General features: G+C 33.9%; 1 protein-coding gene across 6 annotated transcripts in view; it reads right to left on the reverse strand.

Moving 5' to 3' along the window:
- pbl (epithelial cell transforming 2 pebble) overlaps window positions 1–27,279 on the reverse strand; it is an 89,907-nt gene that overhangs the window by 30,137 nt on the left and 32,491 nt on the right. For 4 of the 6 annotated variants that reach the window (XR_012412988.1, XM_073987838.1, XM_073987841.1 and 1 more), the window contains one exon: window positions 5,663–5,888. Coding sequence is in view for 5 of the 6 variants with exons in the window: in XM_073987838.1 (XP_073843939.1) it covers window positions 5,663–5,888 (226 nt within the window). In the remaining variant the exon portion in view is untranslated. Of the gene's footprint in view, window positions 1–5,662; window positions 5,889–25,655; window positions 25,976–27,279 lie in introns of those variants that run through there. The other 2 variants (XM_073987842.1, XM_073987839.1) reach the window with 2 other exon arrangements.

The following is a 27,279-nucleotide window of genomic DNA, read 5'->3' on the forward strand; positions in this document are numbered from 1 at the left end:
CTGTGGTAAATTAAACTTTTTATGTATTTTATGTATTTTGTTGTTGTGGTATTGTAAACACTTGTAGATGTACAATATTAACAAGATGTACAAGATCTACAATGCCACTTTACCAACATGAGTGAATACCGCTAGTGACTTCCAAAAATTTTCAAAAGTTCTGAAAAATAAAACTTTGAAAGCATTTTGTGCGGAAGCATTTTTATCATAAAAACTCATTAAAATATCATACAGGGATACGAGATTGTAAAAAAGGTCATAAGCCTAGTGTTGAAAGGGCTGCTTTAATTTAAACGTAATCCTGGATCTCCAACTTCTGGACATCCTCTTCCTGTTTTAAGCTGCGAACACGGCTTTTAAACTCCAAAAGTCAGGAACTTAACGATTTTCACAGTGTGGACATGCGAAGTAATCGCACAAGCTATTATATGCCCACCTTTTTCAGATTTGACTCCAACTCAACAATTATTCTAAGAAGGTACACCTTAACTAAAGCTAACCAGACCACTAGACGGTCTGGCAATATATACAAATGGACCCCAAGATAGAAAAAGGCACTAGCGCGGGCGTCTATTGCGAAAATACATTTATCAAGCAATAAATTAAGCTTATCGCTGGCTTTAACGTCTTGACACAGAGTTAGTTAGAGAACTTGCAACCAGTCCCGTGTCGATAGTTTGCCGGTCCTTAATGCTCTAAAGTTACCGACCATAAAGTCACGAGCTATGCCTGATTGTAGAAAGGCTCTGTATGATATAGGAAATATCATTAAACTTTGTTGGGTTCCCATAATGGAAAATAAATTAGCGTATGAACTAGCGCCGAGTTCTAAATCGATCGATTTACTAATTGATGAATCTGTTAGGCCATCGATGAAGCACGTTGCAAACTTTGTGATAACTACCTTGAGGAATGCTTACCCCAGTAGAACCAGTTCCTCTGTGGGACTTATTACGGGTCATTGTAGGGTTAGATCCCTAACTTCAATATGGGATGGCATTAACGTCAACAACTGTAGATTATGTGGAAATGCAGAAGAGATAAATACGGTCGAGCATCTACTTTGCAGGTGTTCTTGCCTACGAGACCACATTACCTTTTTACACCTCTACAGCAGTCACTCTGTTCATCACATGGACAGCGCAGTTTGGACGAGAGTTGAATATCATGGTCGACAGTAGCAGAATTCCGACCAAAAATTGCCCCAACATTTTAGGGGTGATATTCGACACTACATTCAAGACGTGCGCACTCTCCACAGCTATCTGCGACAAACTGAAAATCAGGAACAAGGTTCTCAAGTCCCTATCCGGCAGCACTTGGGGTGCAGATAAAGAAAGCACTTGGGTCTGTGATAAGCTATGTGGCTCCAGTTTGGTCCCCGAGATCATGTGATACGAATTGGAAAAAGATTCAAACCTGTCAGAATGCCGCCCTGAGAACAGCAACAGGGTGCCTCCTCAAGTCTTCAGTGGATCATCTACATGAGGAGGCAAAGATTCTTCCAGTAAAGCAACATAATGAGATGCTTTCGATGCAGTACTTGCTTGGGTGTTACCGTGAGAGCCATCCCAATCATCATCTGCTGGCTAGGCCCGACACATTCAGGCATATCAGGAAGGATATTCGTGCTCTAGGGAGGGAGGTCCAACAATCTAGGCGAGAACCCCAAGATTAACAGGCGGACGACACAAATCACATTTTCAACTGCCCCGCCAAACCTACTCATCTAACTCCAGTGGATCTGTAGCTACATCCCTTCGAAGCAGCCATTTTCCTGGAACTGGAGATAGACCCAGAAACAGATTGAACAGAAGAACGAACATAGAAACATAATAATAAACACTGTTACAGCAACAACGGATCAACTGATTTGGTCCAAAATTTGGTTCGCCTAATATTTTGTGCAACATAGATCGTTAGTTCGAAGTGTACACTAGGGTTATGACTTTTTGACCTTTTTTCTCAAAACGATTTCCTGTAGCAGGGATGAATGAACTTTTGCCTAATAATCACTACGCTATCGTTTATTCCATTGCAATATAAAAAAAGTTCACGCACAAATCGATTTTAAAAATATAATTTTTTGAAAAAATGTATGAAATGAAAAAAATTTTTTTTTTCAAATATTAGTTTTTGTTGCACGAATGACAAAATATAAGCCTACTAATACTATAATAATGTTTATTTCATTCAAATATTGAAAAAGGTCATGCACAAACCACTTTGAAAAATTTTTAAATTTTTTGTTTTTTTGTTAAAAAATTATATCTTTAAATAAAAGCGTTTACGACATTTTTACGATTCTCAGAATTGAAGAATATTAGTGAGAAATAAGTGTTATGTCAGTTTAATTATCTCATGTGACTCTAAAGTTTGTTTTCAATTGTATATCTGCTTACAGTGACTTCCAAAAATTGTCTATAATTTTGATAAATTCAAATTTTAAAATCATTTTGTGCGTGAGGTTTTTTCACCGAATCACCTTATAATTATGATTTTATGTAATCTTATGGCAAAACTCATCACGCTATGATACAGGGATATGAGGTTGTAAAAAAGTCATAACCCTAGTGTACACCCATGATTCGCAGTCTCCGGATTGTAAGCATAGGACAGCGACATAAGTGTTTGATTGTCTCGGATTTTTCTTCATCTTCGCATAACCTGCTTCTTTTATGTCATGGGCTTGTTTAAACCTATCATAGCTATCATATCATAGCAAAATCATATAACTACTCAACTTACTCCTCTATATCTATTCCAGTACAAACCATCGCTAAACCGCACAATAATATCTCGGAAACTTATTTATGTTCAATTCAACAAGCAATAACCATGATCGAATATCATATAATCATCATCATACCTATCCAGGGTGAACACAAGGCACCAAATGTGGCCTAATATTCAGTCCAATAAGAGATCTGTAGCTACATCCCTTCGAAGCAACCATTTTCCTGGAACTGGAGATAGACCCAGAAACAGATTGAACAGAAGAACGAACATAGAAACATAATAATAAACACTGTTACAACAACAACGGATCAACTGATTTGGTCCAAAATTTGGTTCGCCTAATATTTTGTGCAACATAGATCGTTAGTTCGAAGTGTACACTAGGGTTATGACTTTTTGACCTTTTTTCTCAAAACGATTTCCTGTAGCAGGGATGAATGAACTTTTGCCTAATAATCACTACGCTATCGTTTATTCCATTGCAATATAAAAAAAGTTCACGCACAAATCGATTTTAAAAATATAATTTTTTGAAAAAATGTATGAAATGAAAAAAAAAATTTTCAAATATAACAGCCTGTTCATGTATGTCGATAAGAAAATGAATGCGCAAGAAAGACTACCAAATTTGAGTGTGTTTTTCAAATTTGTTTTTTGTTTTGAAGTAAAAGCAAAGGCAATAATATTTCAAAAACTAAAGTTTGGGTGTGTTTCATGCGCACACATTTTCGTTTCGAAATACATAAACTGGGGGTTAGTTTTTGTTGCACGAATGAAAGTCATAACCCTAGTGTACACCCATGATTCGCAGTCTCCGGATTGTAAGCATAGGACAGCGACATAAGTGTTTGATTGTCTCGGATTTTTCTTCATCTTCGCATAACCTGCTTCTTTTATGTCATGGACATGTTTAAACCTATCATAGCTATCATATCATAGCAAAATCATATAACTACTCAACTTACTCCTCTATATCTATTCCAGTACAAACCATCGCTAAACCGCACAATAATATCTCGGAAACTTATTTATGTTCAATTCAACAAGCAGTAACTATGATCGAATATCATATAATCATCTTCATACCTATCCAGGATGAACACAAGGCACCAAATGTGGCCTAATATTCAGTCCAATAAGAGACAAAAATGCAAAATAACTGTCAATTTAATTCCATGTTAAGACAAACGAAGTCGCTGAAAAGAAACTCACGACGCTCAGTATTCAAGGAGATGAAAATACAAAATTACATTCTAATTCCAATGCAAGTATTCAAAAATAAACTGTTGCTAAATATAATTTCAATTACATATTAAAAATTGTGATAACAATCTTTTGGGGGTTTACTGTTGCCTTATCAAGAGGAAGCCATTAAAAAAAGCGAATAATTTTTCAAACCATTTAACGCCAATTTATCAACACTTTTACTTTTTTATGTGACTGTCAGGAGGTTTTTATATATTTTTGCAAATATCTAAAGAAAAAAAGCAAAGAACACAATTGGCGCCTACAATGTGCACCCCTCCTTCTCTACATCAGAAAACATACCACACTCAATAATATAAATGACAAAATTGAATTGAATATTATCCGATTATCCATATTGTTTGGCTTAAAATACAGCATGAGTAACTGAAAGGTCAATAGTGCCTCGATTTTGACATTTCAATGGGTGTAGAGAGATTATGTGTAGGTGGATGGAATTATGGTTATTATTATAGGATAAACAATATTGATGAAGAGGAAGAAAACCATTAATCCTCCAATTCCATGCAGATTTTATGTTTTTTTGTTTTAATTATTTTGGCGGAGGATGGAATTATGGTTATTAGTATAGGATAAACAATTTTGATGAAGAGGAAGAAAAACATTATCTTCCAATTCCATGTAGATTTTATTTTTTTGTTTTAATTATTTTTATTGCAGCTGGAAAATAATTTCGGGCAAATTTGTTTGCGCCACTACACTTTTGTTTGTTGATTACTTAATTATTCAAATGTTTAAATTTAAATTGAACATACGCACACCAATAAAACGGCGACAACTCAGCAGTGAATTCAGTAAACAAATTAAATAAACAAACAAAAAATAATGGCAATGTCTTAAAAATAGGGGCTCGAACACAAATAATCAACTTGGCATCAATCATGTTGTGATGAGAGAACCCCATCACCCTTATAGCATTTTTGGCCGAACAATTTGAAAGCAAGTGTGTTAAATTTCTAATACGGAATCTACCTAATAACTCAAAATGGATAAGGATGAAATTGTTCGTATCGAGGTGATTGAGAGAGGATATTTGAAAATGTTCTATTTATGAAAACAAACTTTGTTTTGAATGAAAATATTTTAATATTATAATGCAAATTTAAAATAAATATAAATAAACAATTAAATAAACACTAACATCATTTATACATTGACTCTTTTTAAATGTAAATGAATAAAAATACACATCATTTTCTAAACGAATATTGAGGACAATAAATACGTAGTATGTTTGTACATATAATTGTAATTAAACAGACAACATTTGCATACAATGCTGTTTGGCTTTATAACAAAAAAGGAGGTAAATACCGTCAACCCAGACACCAATTGAACAAATATTATTCAAAGTGTGGGAATCAAGAGACGGAGGAGGAAATTGGAGAATGAATGTCTCCCGGTTTGGCAATGTTTGCTCTTCGTTTTATATAAGGCATTCAAACACTCATAGCCGTGTTAATTTCCATAGCATTCTTTCTATACATAAGTTAATTTTATTGTTCCAACAACGCTTGATATATTTATCACCTTAATTATAATAATTTTGTTTTTTTTTTTTTTAACAACAATTCTATGGCGATATACCGATCATGATGATGGTATGGCGGTGGTGCTGCTGCTTCAAAACACAAAGCTATAAATATTTCACACTTACCATTGTTTACTTTTATGTATTGCCTCATAGACAGGACCCTCAAATTCATTCAATATGAAATAGGTACGCCAATCATAATCGTTAATAAGTTCCAGACCAGTTTCCGATGTTATGACGGGCACACCAAATGTATGTGCAGCTTCGACGGCAGCATCATTTTGTATTACATCGCCAACGAGGCAAATGCGTAGATTTTCCGGTGATGGTGATGATGACATTGACATTTCTGGAAAGAAAAATGGGATACAATAGATTAGCAAACGATCTACAGAATTTCCTGTTTATTTGTAGGTATCATAATTTATTTGGTGTTAGCATTTCGAAACTATCCTACACCTTTTTCAGAAGTAATTCGAAAGATTTTAGTTGTAATTCGATAATTCTATTTGTAATTCGTAACATTTCATTTGTAACCTAATCTATGAACTTTAACTATATTACGTTGATTCTTGACCAACATGGCTAGGTCAACTACGAATTGTCTGAAACGGAGTTCGTCCAAAATTTTATACGTTTTACTACCAAAAGTTTAAATTCTGTCCGGTGGGCCCCTTGAAATGGTATTGACGATGCATTGCTGGCTGCGTATCAGCATGAGTATAAGTTGTCTCGAACTTCCGCATGTACCTCATGTTGCTTCTGATAAATAAGAATGACCTTTTCTCAGTATGGAAATTCGCATCTCGTCCCACGCATTTACGAAGTTACATCACAGCACGTTTATAGAGTTTTGTATATCTGGCATGTCTGCACATAGACTCCTTGCCATAAAAGTTTCTCATCGGCATAGGTTTGTTGCCAGTTAAGCATCTGGGTACATACTACCTTCCTCCATGTTGCTCCCACTTTTCCTAGTAGTCTTAGCTGGGATCACTGCAGTTTCTAGTTCGTCATCAGTTAGCGTCAGATTGAGCAGTCCAGGTTATGCTCTTCTTCGAGTTGTTCGAGGAGTTCTATAATTTGTCGCCCAACGCTACCTTCAATAGTTTGTAGAGTCCCATCGAGGTCGTCTCCGCTCATAACTTCGGTCATGACAGCCGTAGACCGGTTTTCGCCAAACTTGGCTATGTCGTTGTTCTTTGTTCGTCATCTTTCCTACCATTAATATTGGGTGCACGTATAGCAGGCAGAGCTATAGGTGCCAAGGCAACCACAGCTAAAATACACCGGATCTCAATCGTTTGAACCCGACGACATATGGCGTGTGGTCTCAGCAACGTTTGCTCGCCGCTACTCGGTTATTTAGGCCCTGCGCCGTAGCTTCATTCCGTTTATTTTTCTTCCCCATCGCAGTTGTTTATTTTAGGGGGACTATCCCGATCCATTTTTGGTCTACTGGGGATCCATAGGATCCGCAGAGGAAAAAGAAGCAGGCATCTATGTATTTGAGATTACTCTCTGTTAGTTGCCACTTCTCTTATCCTAGAAGACTTAGAGACCTAGAGATCCCAAGGTTGAAGAGATATGTAGGATCAGGTCTGTCGGAGGCTACCCTATTTTGCTGGGTTATAATGATACACCAATTTTGTTTTAGCCCATATCTACACTGGACCATTTTCCTCGCGGCAATTGTCAGTTTGATGGAGAAGAGAGAGGTGAGGTATATGGTAACCCTTTGCCTACCAACACCTTCTCCCACCAACAAATTGACAATTGCGCAAGGAAAATTGTCCAATGTAAATATGGACTTAGAAGATAAGAAGTCGTAAGCAGATAAAATTGTGTATTATTGAATATGTGTTTATGCAGTACCCTCAATCGCAACGTGTTCTTCTTTGGAATCCAGACAATATTATAATATATTCATTAGACGGTTCAAGCTACCAATCTCTGAGTGACACATATGTTCAATGTACATGCACAGTTCACTGACATGTAAATCTTTTCAAGGGTCAAATGGAACGAACCAATATGCATTCCAATAATATCCTCCTCCCTCCTAACATATAAAAAAAGATAATGCGTGTGTTTCTTTTTGAAGGAAATTAAAAATGACAAACATGTTGCAGCAATAAAACAACATAGTGTGTGCCGAGTATACATACATCATATTCATATAAAGCAATTTAGTTATTGTTATTTTTATTAAATAAAATAAAATTGAACACAATTTCAGTAGCGCGCCAGGCACAAGAGAACAGCTGCATTTTGCGTTCTATTATGTGCAGCAGTAGTCATGGAAGTTATCTTAAAGCATATCTTTGTGTAGACAAAGAGAGATGGAAAATATGAGCCGCCTTCTTGTTGCACTAAAGAAGCGGTGTCTTTTTACACTGTTACAACAATGCACACAAGAGGTTTAAAGTTTAAACAGGCGGCGGCAGAAGACAATTCTTGTACATAATCCATGTCACCGCACGTATTGTGTTCTTAGGCTGGGTTATAGATTATGTATTCTTTTTGGAGAATTTTTGTAACAGCTGTCGTAATATTTTTTTACTTTCTTCATATCTCGACATTCAGCTGTTTGCTTTCTAATTTGGGTATTTTTCGGTAATAAGACAATTAGATTTGTTAGTTTAACACAATACTAAATGGTCGGTTACCTGATTGATTTGTAAACAATATTTATTAACATTTACTTATGTAATCTGCATGTTCTTAAATGCATAAACTTACAACATCTAACGAGTTAGTTATGTAAATATAGAGAGAGATTGCGATTGAATATAGTATTATTTTCCGATAACAATTGTTAGTTCAATATTTGTTATTTGGGAAAAAATCTTATCAATAGGCCAATGTTCTAGGAACACTGCATTCATACTAATTTTACTCGGAAAATATGCTTTATAAAAAATCGACTAAGGAGTCGATACATAAAATTGGCTGCATATATCGTCGGTGTCATGCTTAAGTGTTCCATACGCCATTTGGCTGATTCGAGAAAAACTCAAGTTAATGTTTAAGGCCATATAGGATAAAAATGGTGCAATAATCTAATACTTTAAGAGCTCAGTTCTACTTAGCTAAACTCTAAACTCAACTAAGGATTTTTTGTTTAAACGATTGATAAATTTTCGTTTTCATATAACAATACAATATTCAAAAATAGTTGGGTTTAGAAACTATTATTCTTCAGTTTTTAAACCAAGTCCTTTAAAACAATTTGTTCCATACGCCACATTATTCGTAACTTGGCAAAAATTGGCAATTTTTTGTTCCAAACACCATCATTTTTGGTGCGGAACAATTCGTTTTTGTCTCTTTTTGTTCCATACGCCAAACCACATAGATATGGAACTAAAAACTTCAAAGTTGTTTTGTTCCATACGACAGGCTTTATGGATATGGAACAAAACGACAAGATTTTTTGGGTCACAAAGCGGATATGGAACATACTGGCGTCTGAATATCTCAGAAACTATAAGAGATAGAGAAAAACCGACCAAAAAATCTAAAAGAGCATGGTTCAAAACCTTCTAAGGTACCTTTATCTCAAAATGTCAAAAATGGCGTATGGAACACTTAAGCATGACACCGACGATATCGCTCATGTACTCAAAATGTGTCATAACTCAAAAAATGAATTTTTCGACTAAAAATTTCGATTTGTTTTTTTGCGCATTCTAAATTCTGAAAAATTTCGCTTAATTGCAGTGATATTCATACCCAGCAAAATAAATTGGAAGTAGTGCAATGTGGACTAGTTCTTTCACGGCATGTTTTGATGCAGTTCAAACGGAGTCGTGAAAAAAGCACTCCATTCCTCACATTTTAACTGCGTTTGGATGCAATCCAAATAATCACATCCACTTGTCACATTTTAACAACATCCGGATGCAGTTCAACGGAGTCTTGAAAAAGGCACTCCAATTCCTCACAATTAAACAGCATCCGGATGCAGTCCAAACGGAGTCGTGAAAAAGGCACTCCGTTCGCTACATTTTATTAGCAGTTATTAGAGATCCCTACAAGTACATAAATCAGTTTGTACATCTCTACAGGCATCGGCGTACATTTTCCAAAAAGAGATAAGCGTGTTAACTTTTCCAAAAATTTGTTAATATAAAATTCATTTAAACGAATTCGTCGGTCACATTTATTCTTGAGCTCGAGTCGGCATAAAATTGGGGAAGAGTTCTTTGCTTCAATGCAAAGAACTAAGAGAACTGATGAGTCCAAGTTGCGTTGCACGAAACTAGTATTCTCTGCCCTTCCCTAAAGTAAATCAATTTTAACTACCCCACTTTAAAAAACTTGTTGTTTTTAAAATTTGAAAACAACAAATCTGTGATTAAGCTGGGTCTTACTTTAAAAATAAAAAGTAAACACACATCACAACAAAACTGCCAAAGTGAATCTAAAATTAAAAAAATATTTAATTTGCGAACATTTTTTCGGTAAGAACATTTCCCAATGGAGTGCTGTTGGAGTACATGCCGAAATCTTAACTGGTGATGGGAAGACAATATCAAACTCAGTTAGCAGATGAAGCAAGAACAGTTCAGCTTGGATTAAAAGGAGAGCGGAGAAAACACGCATGGTTGCGATTGAATTCAATGGAGAATTTTCATAATTTGTGTTAATAGTCCTGTTTGATAAATTCGCATGTAAAAAGTATTTGCAACTTCTTGCAAGTACTTGCAACTACCTCTCATATCTCTTTTATTAAACATGTTTGTTATCGAACAGCATTTTGTAAAAGTTTGTACAAATTTATACAAACTTTTGGGTTATCGAACAGACCTAATGTAATAAAGTTCTTAATATTTTTGTTTTACACAAATAATAAATGCATTTTATTTGTTCTGGAATATTTTGTAATGGCTTGCATACATTCCCCAGAATGTATCAAAACACGTGCTTTGGACTGCATCCTATTCTACCCCCAAAGGGTTAGTTAAAATGCAGTGCCAGAGGGTCAGTTAAAATGCAGTGCCAAAGGGTCACTTAAAATGCAGTTCAATAGAGTGCATCTTTCAGTAGTCACGCTCTTGTAAAAATCATGAGTGAAAATGCATAATTTGATGCACTTCCAAATCACTTGTACATATGATTTAACTGCCTCTTTGGAGGCAAACTTTTTGCTGGGTACCGAAGGTATTCCTTAAGGCCCTGTTTATAGCGACATAATAGCTTCGTCCCTGTACTTTTTTAATGGTAAAAGTGTCAAAAGAGCAACCCGTCGAAAATTAATTCCACATACACATTTTTGTTGTACGGGAACGGAAAAATGGGAGAAACGTAAAAAAAAAAACTGTAACAAATGTCATGTTGCACACTTTTGCTCGCCCAAATTTGTCGTGTAAAAAGTTTCGAAAAAGAAAGCTATTGCAATTTTTTTGGTGTACGGGAACGAATTTTGGGGAAAAATTTGCAAAATGTGTTAAATGTGTAAAAACTTTTTAGTTCCGAAACGAAGCTAATGTGTTTCGTAGACAAGTGCATGCCTACAGTGACGTATTTAAATGGCTGGTTGCACAATAACCGATGGCATTGACTTTGCACATCGAATTATTTTTGTCAAACGCTCGCGAAGTTCCACAATGGTCTATATCGGTCAACACCTAGTGGTACCCCCGTCACTAAATTTAAAGATTTGTTTTGACATTTTCATCGACGGTAGTCCTTGTATTTCTGATTACATTAATATGCAATGCTTCCTGAATTCCAAAATTCAATCCACTTCCAAGATGAAATATTATGTCGGTTCACTACTTCTGGAACCTCCTTTGAAATATTTGAACACTTTTGTGCCTTGATCCACAACAAAAAGTCCTCATTTGTTCAGAACGTCCACAATCGTTACGATCAATAACCCAACATTTCCAGAATATAAAACCATTTAAGGTGTCTTCTATAGAATAGAAGACCTCTAAAGGGTTCTTTTATAGAATAGAAGACCTCTAAATGGGGTTTCAATAGAAAATAAGTTCTTTAAAAGAGTCTTCTATAGAAGGTGTCTAAAGCAGACATGACCAAAAAGAGAACGGAGAAAATTCAAAATATTGGCAACTTATAACAGTGTGTTAGTAAGTTTGTATTCACGCAAGCTATAAAACAATAACAAATCAAAACATTTGTTCTCTTTTGTACGCTCTTTCTGTGCATTCGGGTCGTGTGTGTGTAAATTGCCGAAAATCATCGGCACCGCCGTGTCAAAGAAGAACACATTTGGTCTAAAGGGGTATTTTGTACAATAGAAGTCCTCTAAATGGATCTTCTGAGGAATTTAAGACCTCTTCTATAGAATAGAAGAACTCTTCTATGGAATAGAAGACCTCTTTTATGGAATAGAAGACCTCTTCTATCGAAAAAAAAACTCTCCTATGGAATAGAAGACCTCTTCTATGGAATAGAAGAACTCTCCTATGGAATAGAAGACATATTCTATGGAATTGAAGACCTATTCAATGGAATAGAATACCTCTTTTATAGAATAGAAATCCTCTAAAGGGGTCTTCTATTGAATATAAGACCTCTAAAGGGACCTGTTATAGAATAAAAAAATAAAACTTTCATATACACTGAAAAAATAGAAAACTTCTTCTATAGAATAGAAGACCTCTTTTATAGAATATAAGACCTCTAAAGGGGTCTTCTATAGAACATAAGACCTCTAAAGGGGTTTTCTATAGAATAGAAGACTTCTATAGGGACCTTTTATAGAATAGAAGATCTATAAAGGTGTCATCTATAGAATAGAAGGCCTATGTCGGGATATTGTATTGAATAGCAAATTTAACTAACTCTGCGCAACCCAATCTAGGAGGGGTTACCAGTTCCCAGTAATGTGGAATCGAAATAGGAAGTAAATCGGTAACGAGATCCAAGCAGAGTACGTTTTTATGAAATCGCAAGTGGTATTGGGAATTGGGTAATATCAACCCGACATAGCATCAAAGATCCTTACGATCTTGTCGGGGGCACTTTCACCAGTCCCAGAGCGAAAGAGGTGAATAGGTCTCGCTCCTCACAGTGAGAAAGCTGCGTCCGTGTAAACGTGGACCGTTTCACCAGTGCAACACATTCTCCTTATTTCCTGATTGTTCTTTTTTTTCGACTTTACTGACCAGTCCCAATATGACCCAAATATGCCCATTGACCTACATATAGTACACACAAAATTCTTGTTTAGATAATACGTCATGTTAATCAAAGTGCCGTTTTTATTGTTGACATCAGGGATATAGCTAGAAATGCATCTCGACACCATTTCAGGGGGCCTATTACACAAAATTTTAAATTTTGTGAATAAAATATACAAAAAAATCTAAAAAATTATCATGATTATTATGAAGCATTGGTCATATCTGGGCTAATTGTATGGTATTATACGTGGTATTGTCGATTACAAAGTCTGACCAGAAACACTTTTTTCCGTAGAAAGGTAGACTTCCGTTATGCTAAGGGAATTGCTTGCAACCTCAGAAAATGTTGAGATGAAAATATTACAAATTAGCAGGACTTTTCTATCTGTTGTAGATGCATAAGTATCTAAAGGCTATGGCAGATAAGGCTGTCCGATGGTCAAGAAAACGGACTCCATTGAAAAAATTGGTAAAATCTTTCCGAGATCGGTATTTATACCAATTACAGAATACAATACCTACAACAATAGGTTCGTACGTTTATTCATTTTAGGCTCATTTAACACAAACAAATTTCGAGTTTTATGTATCTCCTGCATATTTGCGGACCAAAATGATCACAAAATGTTCGAAATACATATTTTTGTTTTGTAATGAAAACTGTTCCCTACACTCTGTGAACTGAACGACGACAATATTTTCCGTATTTCTTTTTAAGGTGAAGATTGATGATTTTTATATACTTTGAAAAAGTTAGGACAAAGTAAAGCAGGTGTTAATTTGTGTTATTGTCCTTAAAACAGGAAACAGTCATTTCCACAAGTCATTAATAGCAGGATATGACAGACAACAAAGATTTTTAATTTTGTTCCCTTAAATGAGCATGTGAATAAGATAAATATTTGAAAAAACATGCTGCTGTATGTCAAGACTTAATGAAAATAAAAGAGCATCCCGAAAAAATGGCAAAGTTCATCTAATACAAATATAAAGTAATCATTGATTTCTTCTATTTTTTTGGAGCAATATTAAAAAATGTGTGAAAAACCAAACAAATTATTTTTTGGAATGTTTAGAACTCTCTCCCGAACTTTTGTCAGAAGAATATCTTTAATTTTTAAGTTTTTTTTTTTTTTTTTGTGGGCCCTAAAGCGTTGCTGACGTCTTAGCGTGTTGAACCACAATCCACTTAAAACAAAAATCTTTCGATATGAAAGACATACTAAAATGTACGATGTAAAAAAGTAAGATTGTAATATGATGTTATATTGAAAAAAAATACTTCTAGAAAGGAAGGGATACAAATGACTCGTCTTTGGAAATAAAAAGCTTCAATATAAAATTCACAAATGCAAATTTGCAATGTTGTACGTATAAATAGGAGATCCAAATGACGAAAATTATCTAGCAAAAACAACATCTAATATGCCTGATGATGTTAACGAAACGATCGTTGCATAGCTGTTGATGTATAGGACTTCGCTAGATATCAATTTTTCAATAGAATCTCTTTAGGTCATATAGCTCGATTAATAATTGTCTTTAATATTAACAATTTTAATGTCCTTTAAATACAAATTAAGTAACATTGTTGTTCTCTTTGCATTTAAATTGATTGACAAGTACTATAATGTTCAATTTATAAGCAAAATAAATAATATTTGCTTAGATATACAAATAGCAAAATATAAATAAATATTTTTTTTTTCTTTTTTTAATATCTTAAAGAGAGAAAAATGAATCCACGAATATTCAGCAAATACAATGTACCAATGTTCGATAGATAGATAAGTGTCGGCATAAGTATCAATGACGAGAATGAATGAACAGATATAGATGGAGGCGAGAAATAACACAAACAATTTGCTGCTACATTTTTATTTGTATATAATCGAAAACAAATGGTCATATACACATTTGTGTCAATACTTGAAGAAGTGGCGGCAGTGGACATTAGAACGTTCGTGTTCTTACACAAACAAGCCCCTCAACACTTTTCTTCTGTTTTTTATCTACTTTGTCCATACCTCTGCTACTACGCAAGCGATGACTACTTTGAAAAAAAAAAAAAATCTGAATATAAGTCGTGTGCCAACCAACCAGCCAACCATACAGGCAGCCACCCATCCCGTAGTGTTGACTTGTTTTCATTATTTCCTTAATTTTATTTATTTATTCGTTTTTTATTGAACTAGACAAACAATTTTTAGTGACTAGAATTTATTTCAAAAATTTGTTTTTTTTCATGTAGTTTTCTAGTTGAAAAAACAAATGTGCAAGGGACGACTCAATAGTGGAAATTTTAAGTTGGAAAAATTAATTGAAAATGTTTGTCCTATTAAGCGGAAAGAACAAAAAGCTACGTGATCTACATTTTATATTGTACAAAAAAGACGTACTCATATAAATTTTATTTACATTCTAAGAGCACCGGGAGGATAGGAAAAACGTTTGTCACACGACTCAATTAATGGCATAGGGGATAATAGAAAATGCGACGACTACCTTAATTAATTAACAACTAATTCATTTACATGTTGAAAACAATTTAAAAGAGGTTAATGTTTGGTGATATTAGAAGCGTTTGCTTATGATCATCGGATTTTTGCTTTTTTTAAATTTCAAACACGTTACGTTATTATATAGAATTATATCGTTCCAATGATAAAAATTCGATGTCATATTAGAAAATATCAATATTGTTTAATAAACGAATCATTTGCATTATAATTTTCAAAAATATGCAAAAATCCGATGTCTAATGATCATCCTACAGTGGAAAATTGTATGCACATTAGGGTTATGACTTTTTGACATTTTTCCTCAAAAATGATTTCCTGTAGCAGGGATGAATGAACTTTTGTCTATTAATCACTATGCTATCGTTTATTCCATTGAAATATAAAAAAGTTCACGCACAAATCGATTTTAAAAAAATAATTTTTTGAAAAAATAAATGAAATGAGAACAAACAAAAAATTATTTTTTGTTGCACGAATGAATAAATATAAGCCTACTAATAACTATAATAACGTTTATTTCATTCAAATATTAAAAAAGTCGCGAAAAAAGTCACTTTGAAAAAATTTTAAATTTTTTGTTTTTTGTTAAAAAATTATCTTTTTGAATAAAAGCGTTTACGACATTTTTACGATTCTGAGAATTGAAGAAAAATAGTGGGAAATAAATTTTATGTCATTTTTATTATCTCATGTGGCTCTAAAGTTTATTTTCAATTATATATATGTTTTTAGTGACTTCAAAAAATTGTCCATAATTTTGATAAATTCAAATTTTAAAACCATTTTGTGCGTGAGGTTTTTTCACCGAAACACCTTATAATTAAGATTTTATGTAATCTTATGGCAAAACTCATCACGCTATGATACAGGGATATGAGGTTGTAAAAAAGTCATAACCCTAATGCACATACTTCAAGTCTATAACCTTTATTTTTATGAGGCAAATACCATTTCGGGGTTTTTTTAATATTACATAAAATATATAAGGTGATTCGATAAAAAAAATATTATTATTATTTTTTTTTTAATCATTTTGTGCCTGAAATTTGTTTCTAATTTTACCAAATCATATTACCATATAGAAATATGATATATGTAGGAACAAAGGTTGGTGAGACAAATACATCTCAGAGTTTTTTTTTTTAAGATAAGACAAATGGTCTGTTTTTCTAAGACGATTCGAATTCAATTCGAATTATTACCAAACTCCTGTTATTGTAGGAAATGTTAGTTTGATTTAAAACAAAAAGGTATCAAATATTTTTCAAAACAAAAGTTTGGTGGTTGTTCGAACGAATATGAATTCGAATCGTCTTAGTGAAAGAGGTCAAAAATATTTCGTAAAAGGTGAGTCGATAAAAAAGCTTACGCACAGAGATCATTGAAATTATTATTATATTATTTAAATAATTTTGTGACTGATGTTTTTTTATCTAATCACCTTATATGCCCCCGTGGTGTCTCCTGGGGAGCTGCCTATAAAACCCCTTAAAGGTAGTGAGCTACCTTTAAACTATACTACTATGAAAAAACAAAGAATCGTAAAAAACCGCTCTAAAGTTGACGACACCCGCAAACGTTTTAAGGGCAATGATCTGCATGCCTCTAAAATTATTCTAGGCGATTTTAATGCCAAAATTCGAAATTCAGTCTCCACAGTGAACCATCTGACAAGGGAATGAGGCTTATAGACTTCGTAGCGGCAAAAAACATGGTAGTTAGCAGTAGCAGATTTAATCATCTCAACCTTCGTAGGGCACCTGGCTGTCTCCAGACCAAAAAAACAAGAAATCAAATTGATCACATTGTGATAGATGGGAGAAATTCATCGACATCCATAGAGCGTATTGGAGGTACGATCGTTCCGAAGAGCAAACAAAGACTCGGATCACGACCTTATTGCAGCAAAGGCACGAACCCGATTAAACGTAGCATATAAATTACGAACAGACACAACGGGGAAGTTGGACATCGGTAAGCTGCAATTACAATAGATACCCACAGCATATTCCACTCAACTGCTCCAATTGCTTAATCAAAGCACTCCTCGTTCCGTAACCAGAGACCTCCACCAGGGAACCCATGGTATGACCAAGAGCGTGGTGCTGCTACCAAAAAGAAAAAAAAAATCGTACGAAAACGTAAAGGCGAGTGCTCATCTTGTTCATCTATGATATAGAGCTACTCTACAATCAGTAGCAATGCGTAGCGCAAGAGAGAGGTATCGGGTAGAGTTGGGCAATCTAGTTCCTGGACCGGTTCGATCTTTCTAGTTCCTTTTCCCAAAAGGAACTAGTTCCTTAATATAGTTCCATACTTCCAAATAGCGATATAGTTCAATGAATCTTCCTCTTTCATCGTTCTTTCTGTTTCCTTCGTTCCAAATAGTTCCGAGACCGATATAGTTCAATGGATCTTTCTCTTCCTTCGTTCTTTTTATTTCCTTCGTTCCAAATAGTTCCGAGAGTGAATTAGTTTAACGAATCTTTCTCTTTGTTTTCATCATATGGAGGATGAATTGACATACAAATAAATAAAAAGTAGCGATTTAACGAGAATGTAATTTACCTTTATTTTACAATGTGACCGCATCTGAATGATGAATGAACCGAGCGAGAAAGATCGAAGTGAGTGTAGAATTAAAGGAAGAAAATGAACTATATAAATGAAAGGACCTATATGAACTAAAGGAACTATACAAATGCAAGAGCCGGATATAGTTCCAATAGTTCCTTGTCCGGAATAGTTCCTTGGAACTAGTTCGTTCCGGAACTACACAACTCTAGTATCGGGAGAAAAGGAGGGAGGAGAAACGTCTTTTCCACAGGAAAAAGAGAGAAGTGAAAAGCGGGAGTACAGGAGCCAGAATGAAGTCCGAAAATTCTACCAAATTGTGAAACATCAAACTGATGGCTTTGGTACAGGCACATCCTCCTGTAGAAACCACCAAGGTAATTTTATAACTGATACAGAAAGTGTGCTCAGAATATGGAAGGAGCATTTTTCCAAACTGTTGGTATCCAATACTAGCGAAGATGACGAAGATACTACAGATCCAAGATGATCCAAATTGAGGCAATTACAGCAATAAACCAACCGAGCTGTTCAAAACCGGAGGCGACATGCTGAACATCCTGTGTCCGTTCACAATAAAAGTGATAAGACTGTGTGCTCTAACTATAGGGGCATAAGTCTGCTCCCTATTGCTTATAAAATAGTTTCAGAGATATTGTGCGAACGACTATAGCCTGTGATCAAGGGAATAATTGGGCCATATCAATGCGGCTTTAGACCTGGCAAATTCACCATTGACCAGATATTTACCCTGTGGAAAATCCTGGAAAAGACCCAAGAGATGCAGTTCGTCACTAACAATATTTTTGTCGATTATAGAATAGCCATCTGCAGCACCATACGTTCAAATTCCAAGCCATGTAAGATGACTCTAACTGATATCCCCTCCTCACATAACATAGGAAAGATCTTCTCCGAACAGTTCAGTACTAAAATAGGTTTCAGACAAGGAGACAGCCTTTAGTGTGAGCTCTTCAAAATTCTGGTGGAAAGTGTTATACGAGGTTCAAACGTCAAAAGAAATGGCACAATATACAACAATAGCGACATGTTACTTCCTTATGCTGACGACATTGACATCATAGGTCGATCAGTAAAAGAAGTAATACCTTAAAAAAGTCGCAACAGAATCTGCTAAAATAGGTCTGGCTGTAAACGGCGACAAGAAAAGTTGAAGGTATCGACTCGCAATGCGTCCACAGAACTCGGATCAACTCTGAAAATTGGTTATTATAATTTTGTGGTAGATAGAGACTTCGGCGCCGCCATAAACCATGCCATAAGAATGAGCGATGATGAACCCGCTAAAAAGGCGTATAAATACGGTGCACATGGGGGTACACGCAGAACTGGAAGCCCATGGCTTCGATGGAGCAAACAAGCGGAAGACAATTTGACAACAATTTGGAGAAATGAAGCAACAAATAGAGAGGAATGGAAATCTTTTCTTAGTTCGGCTCATATGACAAATGTTCTGTGGAGGGCCAATTAAGTAAATAAGAACGTTATCTGTAAGATTTTATCAAATCTTATATAAAAACTCATCCAAATATGATACAAGTAAGAGAGGTTGTACAAAAATCATCATTATTTATTTAATTATACCCCACACCAAAATGCGGGGAGAGTATTATAAGTTGGTTTTGGCCAAAAAGTTTGTAATGCATCGAAATGATGGTCGTAGACCCATACTCGACGAGCTGAGTCGATATGTCTATGTGTGTCCGTCCGTTCGTCTGTCCATCTAAACCTTGTAATCACGCTACAGGTCGCAATTTTGATCGGATCGTCACCAAATTTTGGGTGTTGATGGGTGTTCCGGAGGGGAAGAAGCCTATTGGATAATAGGATAATATTTAGGGGCCGGAATGGGCATGTATAGAAACATTTAAAGTTTTATTCTTTTGCAAATATCTCCGCAAAGCCTATCAATGTAAGAAGAAAATATCGCCTTTACATTGATGCAATGTAGGTTGGCGAAGGTGGTCAAAAGAGGGAGATATCACAATAGTCCGTAATGCATCCAATTTTCTATCTTTTGTCAGATAGTCGGCCCCGTCCCGATTATAGCCTCTGCTCACTTGTTTTCATATTGCATTTAATAATAATAATAAGAGTCATATCTTTTATACAACCACGTTTCTCCGTATCATATTTTGTATTTGTAATCGCACACTTTCTCAGGAACAATATGTGCGTGAAATAAAACAGATTTCCTTTAATTTATTTTTATATAATTTCAAGAAATACTAATATTGTACTTATATTTTCTGTCTAAATATTTATTTGTGTGCCAAAATAAATTGCAATTATTACACTATTGAAAGCTATTTCACTTACGGTGTGGGTATGTGTGTGCGAAAAACGACCTTCGCTTTCCTGTTGCCAGAGCAACAAAAATATTTTCATAATTTATAGACATCCATCATTAACTGATTATCTTCAATAATTTACAAGATAAATAATTGATTTAAATTACGTTTATTAGTGGCTGTAGCGAAATGGAATTTCGTTTGGCTGGCATTTGTTTGAGTAAACAAAAAAAAAAGAAAAAAAATATTATGCAGATAGTCTGGGAAACTGTTATTGAACAATAACATTTTCAATTTGTTTGGCATTTCTTTCCCCAAACAAAAACATGCGTCTTCTATAATCCTAAATCATCGCAAAATAAAAACTCTTCCGTTTATTACTTTCAGAACAACAAAAAGAAAAAACGAAAAATAGAAAATAAAGAATTTTTTTTATTTCCATGCAGTAAATGTGAAAATGTTTAAAAAAAATCTAACGTTCACATGCGTCAATTATATTTGCACAATTGCTTATTTCTTCTCATTGCCATTAAGGCCATATAAAACAATTTACAGAGCAAAAAACCAAAACGATGCTAGATTATCTATAGACTTTTTGGGTTTTCTAATTTTGTTCAGCGACTGGCTGTATGGGATGAAATTTGGGAATTGATGTATAATGTATGAAATGAAATGCATTTTTAATTCGAAGTGAACATTATTCGGATAAATTACTTCAGAAATACACTAGGCTATCTACTCTTCACTTCTCAGTAATCTCTCTCGCCGAAAACCTGACATTGCCAAATGTAAATCCTGACATTACAAAAATAAGGTCTAATAAAACTTTTCTAATTTCAGAGAACCCACACGCGGAGAAAAAATATTTTTCGCTTTTGTTGAAACAACAATATCTTTTTTAGTTCCAACAAATCATTTGTTTTGTTCAAGCATTGCAATTGCAAATTCAAAAATACCATCATTTGCTCCAAACATAGAGAACAAAAACAACAACAATAAATTCCTCAATATTGTGAAAATCATTGACAATACCTATGGTAGGAACTATCATAATCTAGAATTTTTACAGAAACTGTTGTCAGTGCAGAAAACCTGTTACTGAAATTTTTGATTTGATCGTATATAATGTAACACTATGCAACACTGAAACTGCAAACAACTTCTAGTATGGATTTTTTGAAAGTACATATTTAGACAACAAAAACCCTAGTAGGGTTTTGTCCTGTCAGATCCATTTCGGATTTTATGGCCTCATCTAAACCGGGCTAAATCTACACTTTTTGCATTTATCAGGCATTTATCTCAAAAACGAATAGGAATTTGGCCTTGCTGTCTTTAGCAATGTTGTACCCCTAAGCTAGTAGAACTTATCTTTTGAAAAAACCACATAAGAAAAACTCCATCTAGGGCATCAAAATCTATAAAATATAGAAAATTTTAAATAATTGTTGAAATTCTGGTCAATATCGGCTAAACTATTGGGAGTTGAACCAAGTAACCTTTTGCAAAATTAACGGTTTTGGAGATACGGTGCGAAATGTATAAAAATTTTAGAATTTTTGCATATATTTTGAAATTTGAGGCAATAAATGTAGTTTTTCGAGTTCGTTATTTCTCCAAATATTTTATTCTTGTCCTTATCTACAAATTTGCTTCAGAGGTCAGAAGAAGATTCGCATTGGTTTCAGAGATATAGCCCCGAATTTCTTTAAAAACTCAACATTTAACCATATTTAGATGGGGCCATAAAATCCGAGCTGGATCTGACACAACAAAACCCAACTAAGGCTTCTTGTCGTTTGGGTCTGTACTTTCAAAAAATCCTCAGTTCGAATTGTTTGCACAAGATCGCCTTAAAAATGTTGCACAGTGTAATTAACAAAAACGATTGTTGGATTCACAATACTGCATACGGAATCTAACAATATCTTTACAATACATATTTTGTTCTTCGAATATTGTTGGATCAATCATATTTTTTCTTTGCGTGTAGCAAAAAATTGTTGCAATCAGGATTACATCGAGTTTTGCGGTATATGCTACCTTGGAACTTGATTAACATTCGGAAGAAATTTTAGTAAGTTTTCGTGCTCATCCGACATTTTAGTTGATGGCGGGTTTTGGGGACCATTAGGACCATATCAGAAAATATTAATTTGTCCCGTAAAAAATTGTACCATCGTAATTCGGGCCGCGAGAATAACGTACAGCTAAAAATTCAAAACCATCCAATAGCTAGTTTTAAACCGCATTTTAGCAAAGAATCCATATATCCATATTCAAACCTGATCTATGTCCGGTAGTAATATTACGATGTGCAAAGTATGGACCACATCGGTTACTTCCCCATTCGAGAGTTATCGTATGCACAAGTTTGGCCAACTTATTTGAAGATGTGGACCGATGTTGCCCATTTTTGAACATGATTTAAGTTTGGACAACATATTACGGGTGGCAAAGTTTGGATCAAATCGGTTGATATATGAAAGTTATTGTGCAAACCAACCAGGCAAACCGAAAGACGGGCGGACAGGACTAAATCGACTCCAAATAATCTGAAAGATTTTTTGAAGTTTGTATGATGATTCAAAGAGCACAATAAACGTGGCTTTTTTTAAAGATTTTTAGGAGGATCCAAGCAGGACAGGACTGTAATTGTAGCTTTTTTAGGAGGACCCAAAGAGGACAATAAACTTGGATTTTTTTTAAACCAAAAAAATCCATATTTATTGTCCTCTTTGGATCCTCCTAAAAACGTTTAAAAATCCACAATTATTGTTCAATTTTGGACCTCCTTAAAACCTTAAAAAAACTCAAAACTTTTTATGAGGATCCATTGTCCTTTTTGGATCCTCATAAAAAGTTTTAAGTTTTTTAAGGTTTTAATTAAGGAGGTCCAAAATTGAACAATAATTGTGGATTTTTAAAAGTTTTTAGGAGGATGGATTTTTTTGGTTTTAAGGAGGACCAAAAAATAACGATAATTTTTAAAGATTTTAGGATGACCCAATGAGGATTTTTAAAGGTTTTTAGGAGGATCCAAAGAGGACAGTAATCGTGTTTTTTTTAAATTTTAGGACAACCCTAGAAGGACAATGAATGTGGATTTTTAAAGGTTTTTAGGAGTACCTAAAATGAGACATAGTTGTGGATTATTACAGCTTTTTAGGAGGACCCAAGGAGGACAATAAATGTGGATTTTTAAAGGTTTTAGGAGAATCTAAAAAGGAAAATAATTGTGGATTTTTTAGGAGGATTCAGGATCGAGGATTTAAAGGGTTTAAGGCCCCAAGACCCCAAGATGGCAATAATTGTTTTTTTTTAGTTTTTAGGAGGACGCAACAAATAGGATAGTAAAAGCAGATTTTTTTTTAAAGTTGTTTATGAGTTGTTTTAAGTTTTCAGGAAAAACCATAGAGGACAATAATCGTAGATTTTTAAAGGGTTTTAGGTGGAAACCAAGAGGACAATAATTGTGTATTTTTAAAGTTTTTTTTAAGGTTTTAAGGATGACCCAAAGACGACAGTAAACGTGGACTTTTTAGAGGTTTTAAGGAGGACCCAAAAAGGACAATAATTGCGGATTTTTAAAGATTATTAGGAGGACCCAAAAAAGACAATAATTGTGAATTTTTTAAGGTTTTTAGGAGGACCCAAAGAGGATAATAAACGTGGATTTTTTAAGGTATTTGGGAGGACACAAAGAAGACAGTAAACGTGAATTTTTAACGGGTTTTAGGATATCACAAAGATTGGATTTTCATTTATGGTTTTTAAAAGTGGACTTTTTGAGATTTTAGGAGCATCCAAACAGGATAATAGACTTGGATATTTCAAAGGTTTTTAATTGTGAACTTACAGAGGACAATAAACAAGGAATTTTTTAAGTTTTTTAGGGAACTCCAGGTGGACAAAAAACGTAAATTTTTTGAAGGAAAGGTTGAAGGTTTTTTGGAATGTTTTTAAAAGCAACAAAGGATGACAATAACAATAATCGACAATAATCGTAGTTTTGTTAACCGTTAAAAGAGTACTCAAAATTTACGAGGGTATAAGCAAAGAGTTCAATAAATCTGGATTTTGTAAACGAAGAGCGCTGAAAAGAAGACACATGTTAAAAATAAGTTGTTGAAGTTTCTTTTAATGGTCAAAAAATAATTACTAATTTCAGGCGACATACCCTTGTTAAAATAATGGGTTAGGAGATTTGCATTGAGTTTTTTTGCTGGGTACCGTTATATGTGGACAACAATTTAAAATAGGAATTTCTTCTATAATAGCCCGAAAACTATAGCCAGTTCTTGAGTTAGATTTTTTTACTTACTAAGAACCCGAGAAGTTAATGAATCGAAAATAAAGGAAAAAGAATTCCAAAATTTTAAAATTCCCTACTAGACGTTGATAACCCCTAGTAGTATTTTACTATATGTATATATTTTCCGGGAACCATAAACGTCAACATAAATAAATGGTTTCCATAATGAACTGAAATGGAATGTCATGTTCTTCGTTTTTATAACGATTTTAACATATTTCGCGCTCTGAACATGTTTTCTTCCATGTATGTATATCGAGACATGATATTATACTGCACATAAAATTTTTGAAAACAACAATTTTGAAAGGAAAAAAACACCAAATCGATTATTCGTTACGTTATAATATTAAAATAATAAATAATGTTTTGTTTTTTGAATGTTTTGTTTTTTTATTTTTATTTATTTTTTTTTTTCTTATAAATTTAATGCCATTTCTGGCCTACACTCGTTTCTGATGCCTGCGTACACGCCATGTGTAATTGGCAGTTGCAATGGCAAAGTGTGATTCGAAAAAGGCACAACAAATAAGAATGATATTGAAAAAAGACATATAAAAATTTGAGTGCACTTGAATATTATCTTGTAAACAAATAGAACAACAATTTTATTTTTTGATTTTTATTTGAAAAATTTAATGCATGGAATTTTTTTAAATTTACCAACATAAACAAATGCAATTTCTAAGTAGGCTTTGTATATTTTCCGTTATTTCTTAAAAGAATTTAAAATTGAAAAACTAAGAAATATTTCGTAGGTTATGATATTATCATTCAGTCAATATTGGAATAAGGTCAGGAGAATGGAAAAATCATTTATATCTTTTATATACACAGATTTTTTAACTAATTAATATTAAGAAAACAATTATTTTATCTAGTATGACCAGCAAGGGTTTGTTTTTAAATATACATTTTATATTCTCTCTATTCCAACACTTGCAAGAATTTGCTATTTTTGAAATGATTAGAAATGTTTTCTTTATAAATTTGAAAAGTTTTTGGGTACGAGGTCACACACAATACAAGTTATCAACTGGAGACACACAGTCCTCATTTTTTATAAGTCCAAGAAAGAATACATTTGAACACAATATGTATTTACATTTTTATTTTAAAGAAATTGACATTCCGCCTTAACTTTTTTTACATATCTATTGACGATAACAACAATGTATCACCAGTTTTATATATACAAATAATTTAAATAAAAACGTATTTGTTAACTTTACTAACCATAACACATTTTTCTTAATTTCCTCTTTGTTTAAAACACCAAATATTTTTTCAAAATATTTTAAATCACAATTTTTTACACAATTCTTTTTATATTCCTTGAATTTTTTGTACAATTTTTCAGGCACACACAGCGACTATTAAAAAATACTTTTTAAGTAATTTTTTACAAAATATTTTTCTTCATTTTGCAATGAAATTTAGATGCAACGATGCATAACCATTGAATGTCTGAGAGAGCAGCAACCGTCCGTTTCAGTGCAAGGATTTGAAGCGAATAAAAATGTCGGCCATAAACAAATAGCGGCAAACACAAAACCATTAAGGATGTTTTTGTCTTGTTAAAAATTAAACAACTTACATAGGTAGACGATGCAGAGATAGATATGTTAGTTAGGTAAGTAAGTAGGTAGCTGCTTGGCCGGTGGTAATCCACGTCGTCGTTGTGGCAACAACAACAACCATCTGGTCAAATACAACCCATGTGTTGCACATATTGTGGATCAAAGTGCAGAAATTAAACGGAAAAAGGAAAACCAAGGAACTTCATAGGATGTGAGAAGCAAACAAGTGCTAAATTTGTGCAAGGAAGTAACAATGGAGAATGAAGTGAAAGAGAGAACAAACATGAGCGTGAGAGAGTCCATATAATAAATGCAACACAAAGCAGGTGCTTGTTTCAATTATTCAACTGTGAAACATGAAATGAACTACAGGTGGTAGGTAGCAAGAAGTAATAGCATGGGTCATCAGCAGGATTTGCCAACATAAAATCCAGCGGGTTGCGCCTTAAAGAGACTAATCTAACAGTGACATTTATTCTAAAGCTTTTTGGCTTATTTACTTTAAATCTCAAGTGGCAGATACAAAGGAACCTTTTTTCCGGTATATCAATTTATCAATACTACTAGCCTTTGACATTGTGGGTAATTAAGGTGCAAAGGTTAAATTATGTTAAGACCACCACCACCACCATTTTGTTGAAATATGGTTTAATTTTTTTCTTCGAATTTTCAGATCAACATTCCTACTACGATCATAATAACATTTTACGATGACAGCAATTGTTTTGTGTATGATTTAAATTTCGCTAAAGCGTATCATTAGCCATAAATTTTACGTTTACGCATCACTGGGAGAGATTGTGCTTTCTTTCAGCCAAGTGTGTGTTCATCGGAAATATTAAGAAAAATATTTGTTGTAAAAGAAAAAAAAAAAAATAAAAAAAATGTAGATTTTATAACACATTCGGAAATGAATGACCTCATTAATGTGGAAATTAAGGTATTCCAATAAAATATCGTCCGGATGATTGCGAAAATTTTAAATGTAATACATTTGGAAATTCTCAAGGATGAAAAAAATACAAAATTAACACCACTCCTGAATGTTATTCTAACATATCAAAAATTTACCTTGCAAATTAAAAATGAGAAAAAAATCGAATTATGTACTTTTACTACATCTGTTATAAATCTAATTGATTCGGATCGGATTTTGATATGGTTATATAGGACCCAAAATCGGCCAATCCGATCCGATTTTCACAAATTTTTGTAGGATTGGGTTTTTAGCCACAATAATAAACTGGTGAAGTTTTTTCATTGATTAGACCCTAATTTCA

This window comes from Musca autumnalis, unplaced genomic scaffold (genome assembly GCF_047663935.1).
Source record: "Musca autumnalis isolate F117 unplaced genomic scaffold, ASM4766393v1 scaffold_4, whole genome shotgun sequence".
In the NCBI taxonomy this organism is placed as follows: Eukaryota; Metazoa; Arthropoda; class Insecta; order Diptera; family Muscidae; genus Musca; species Musca autumnalis.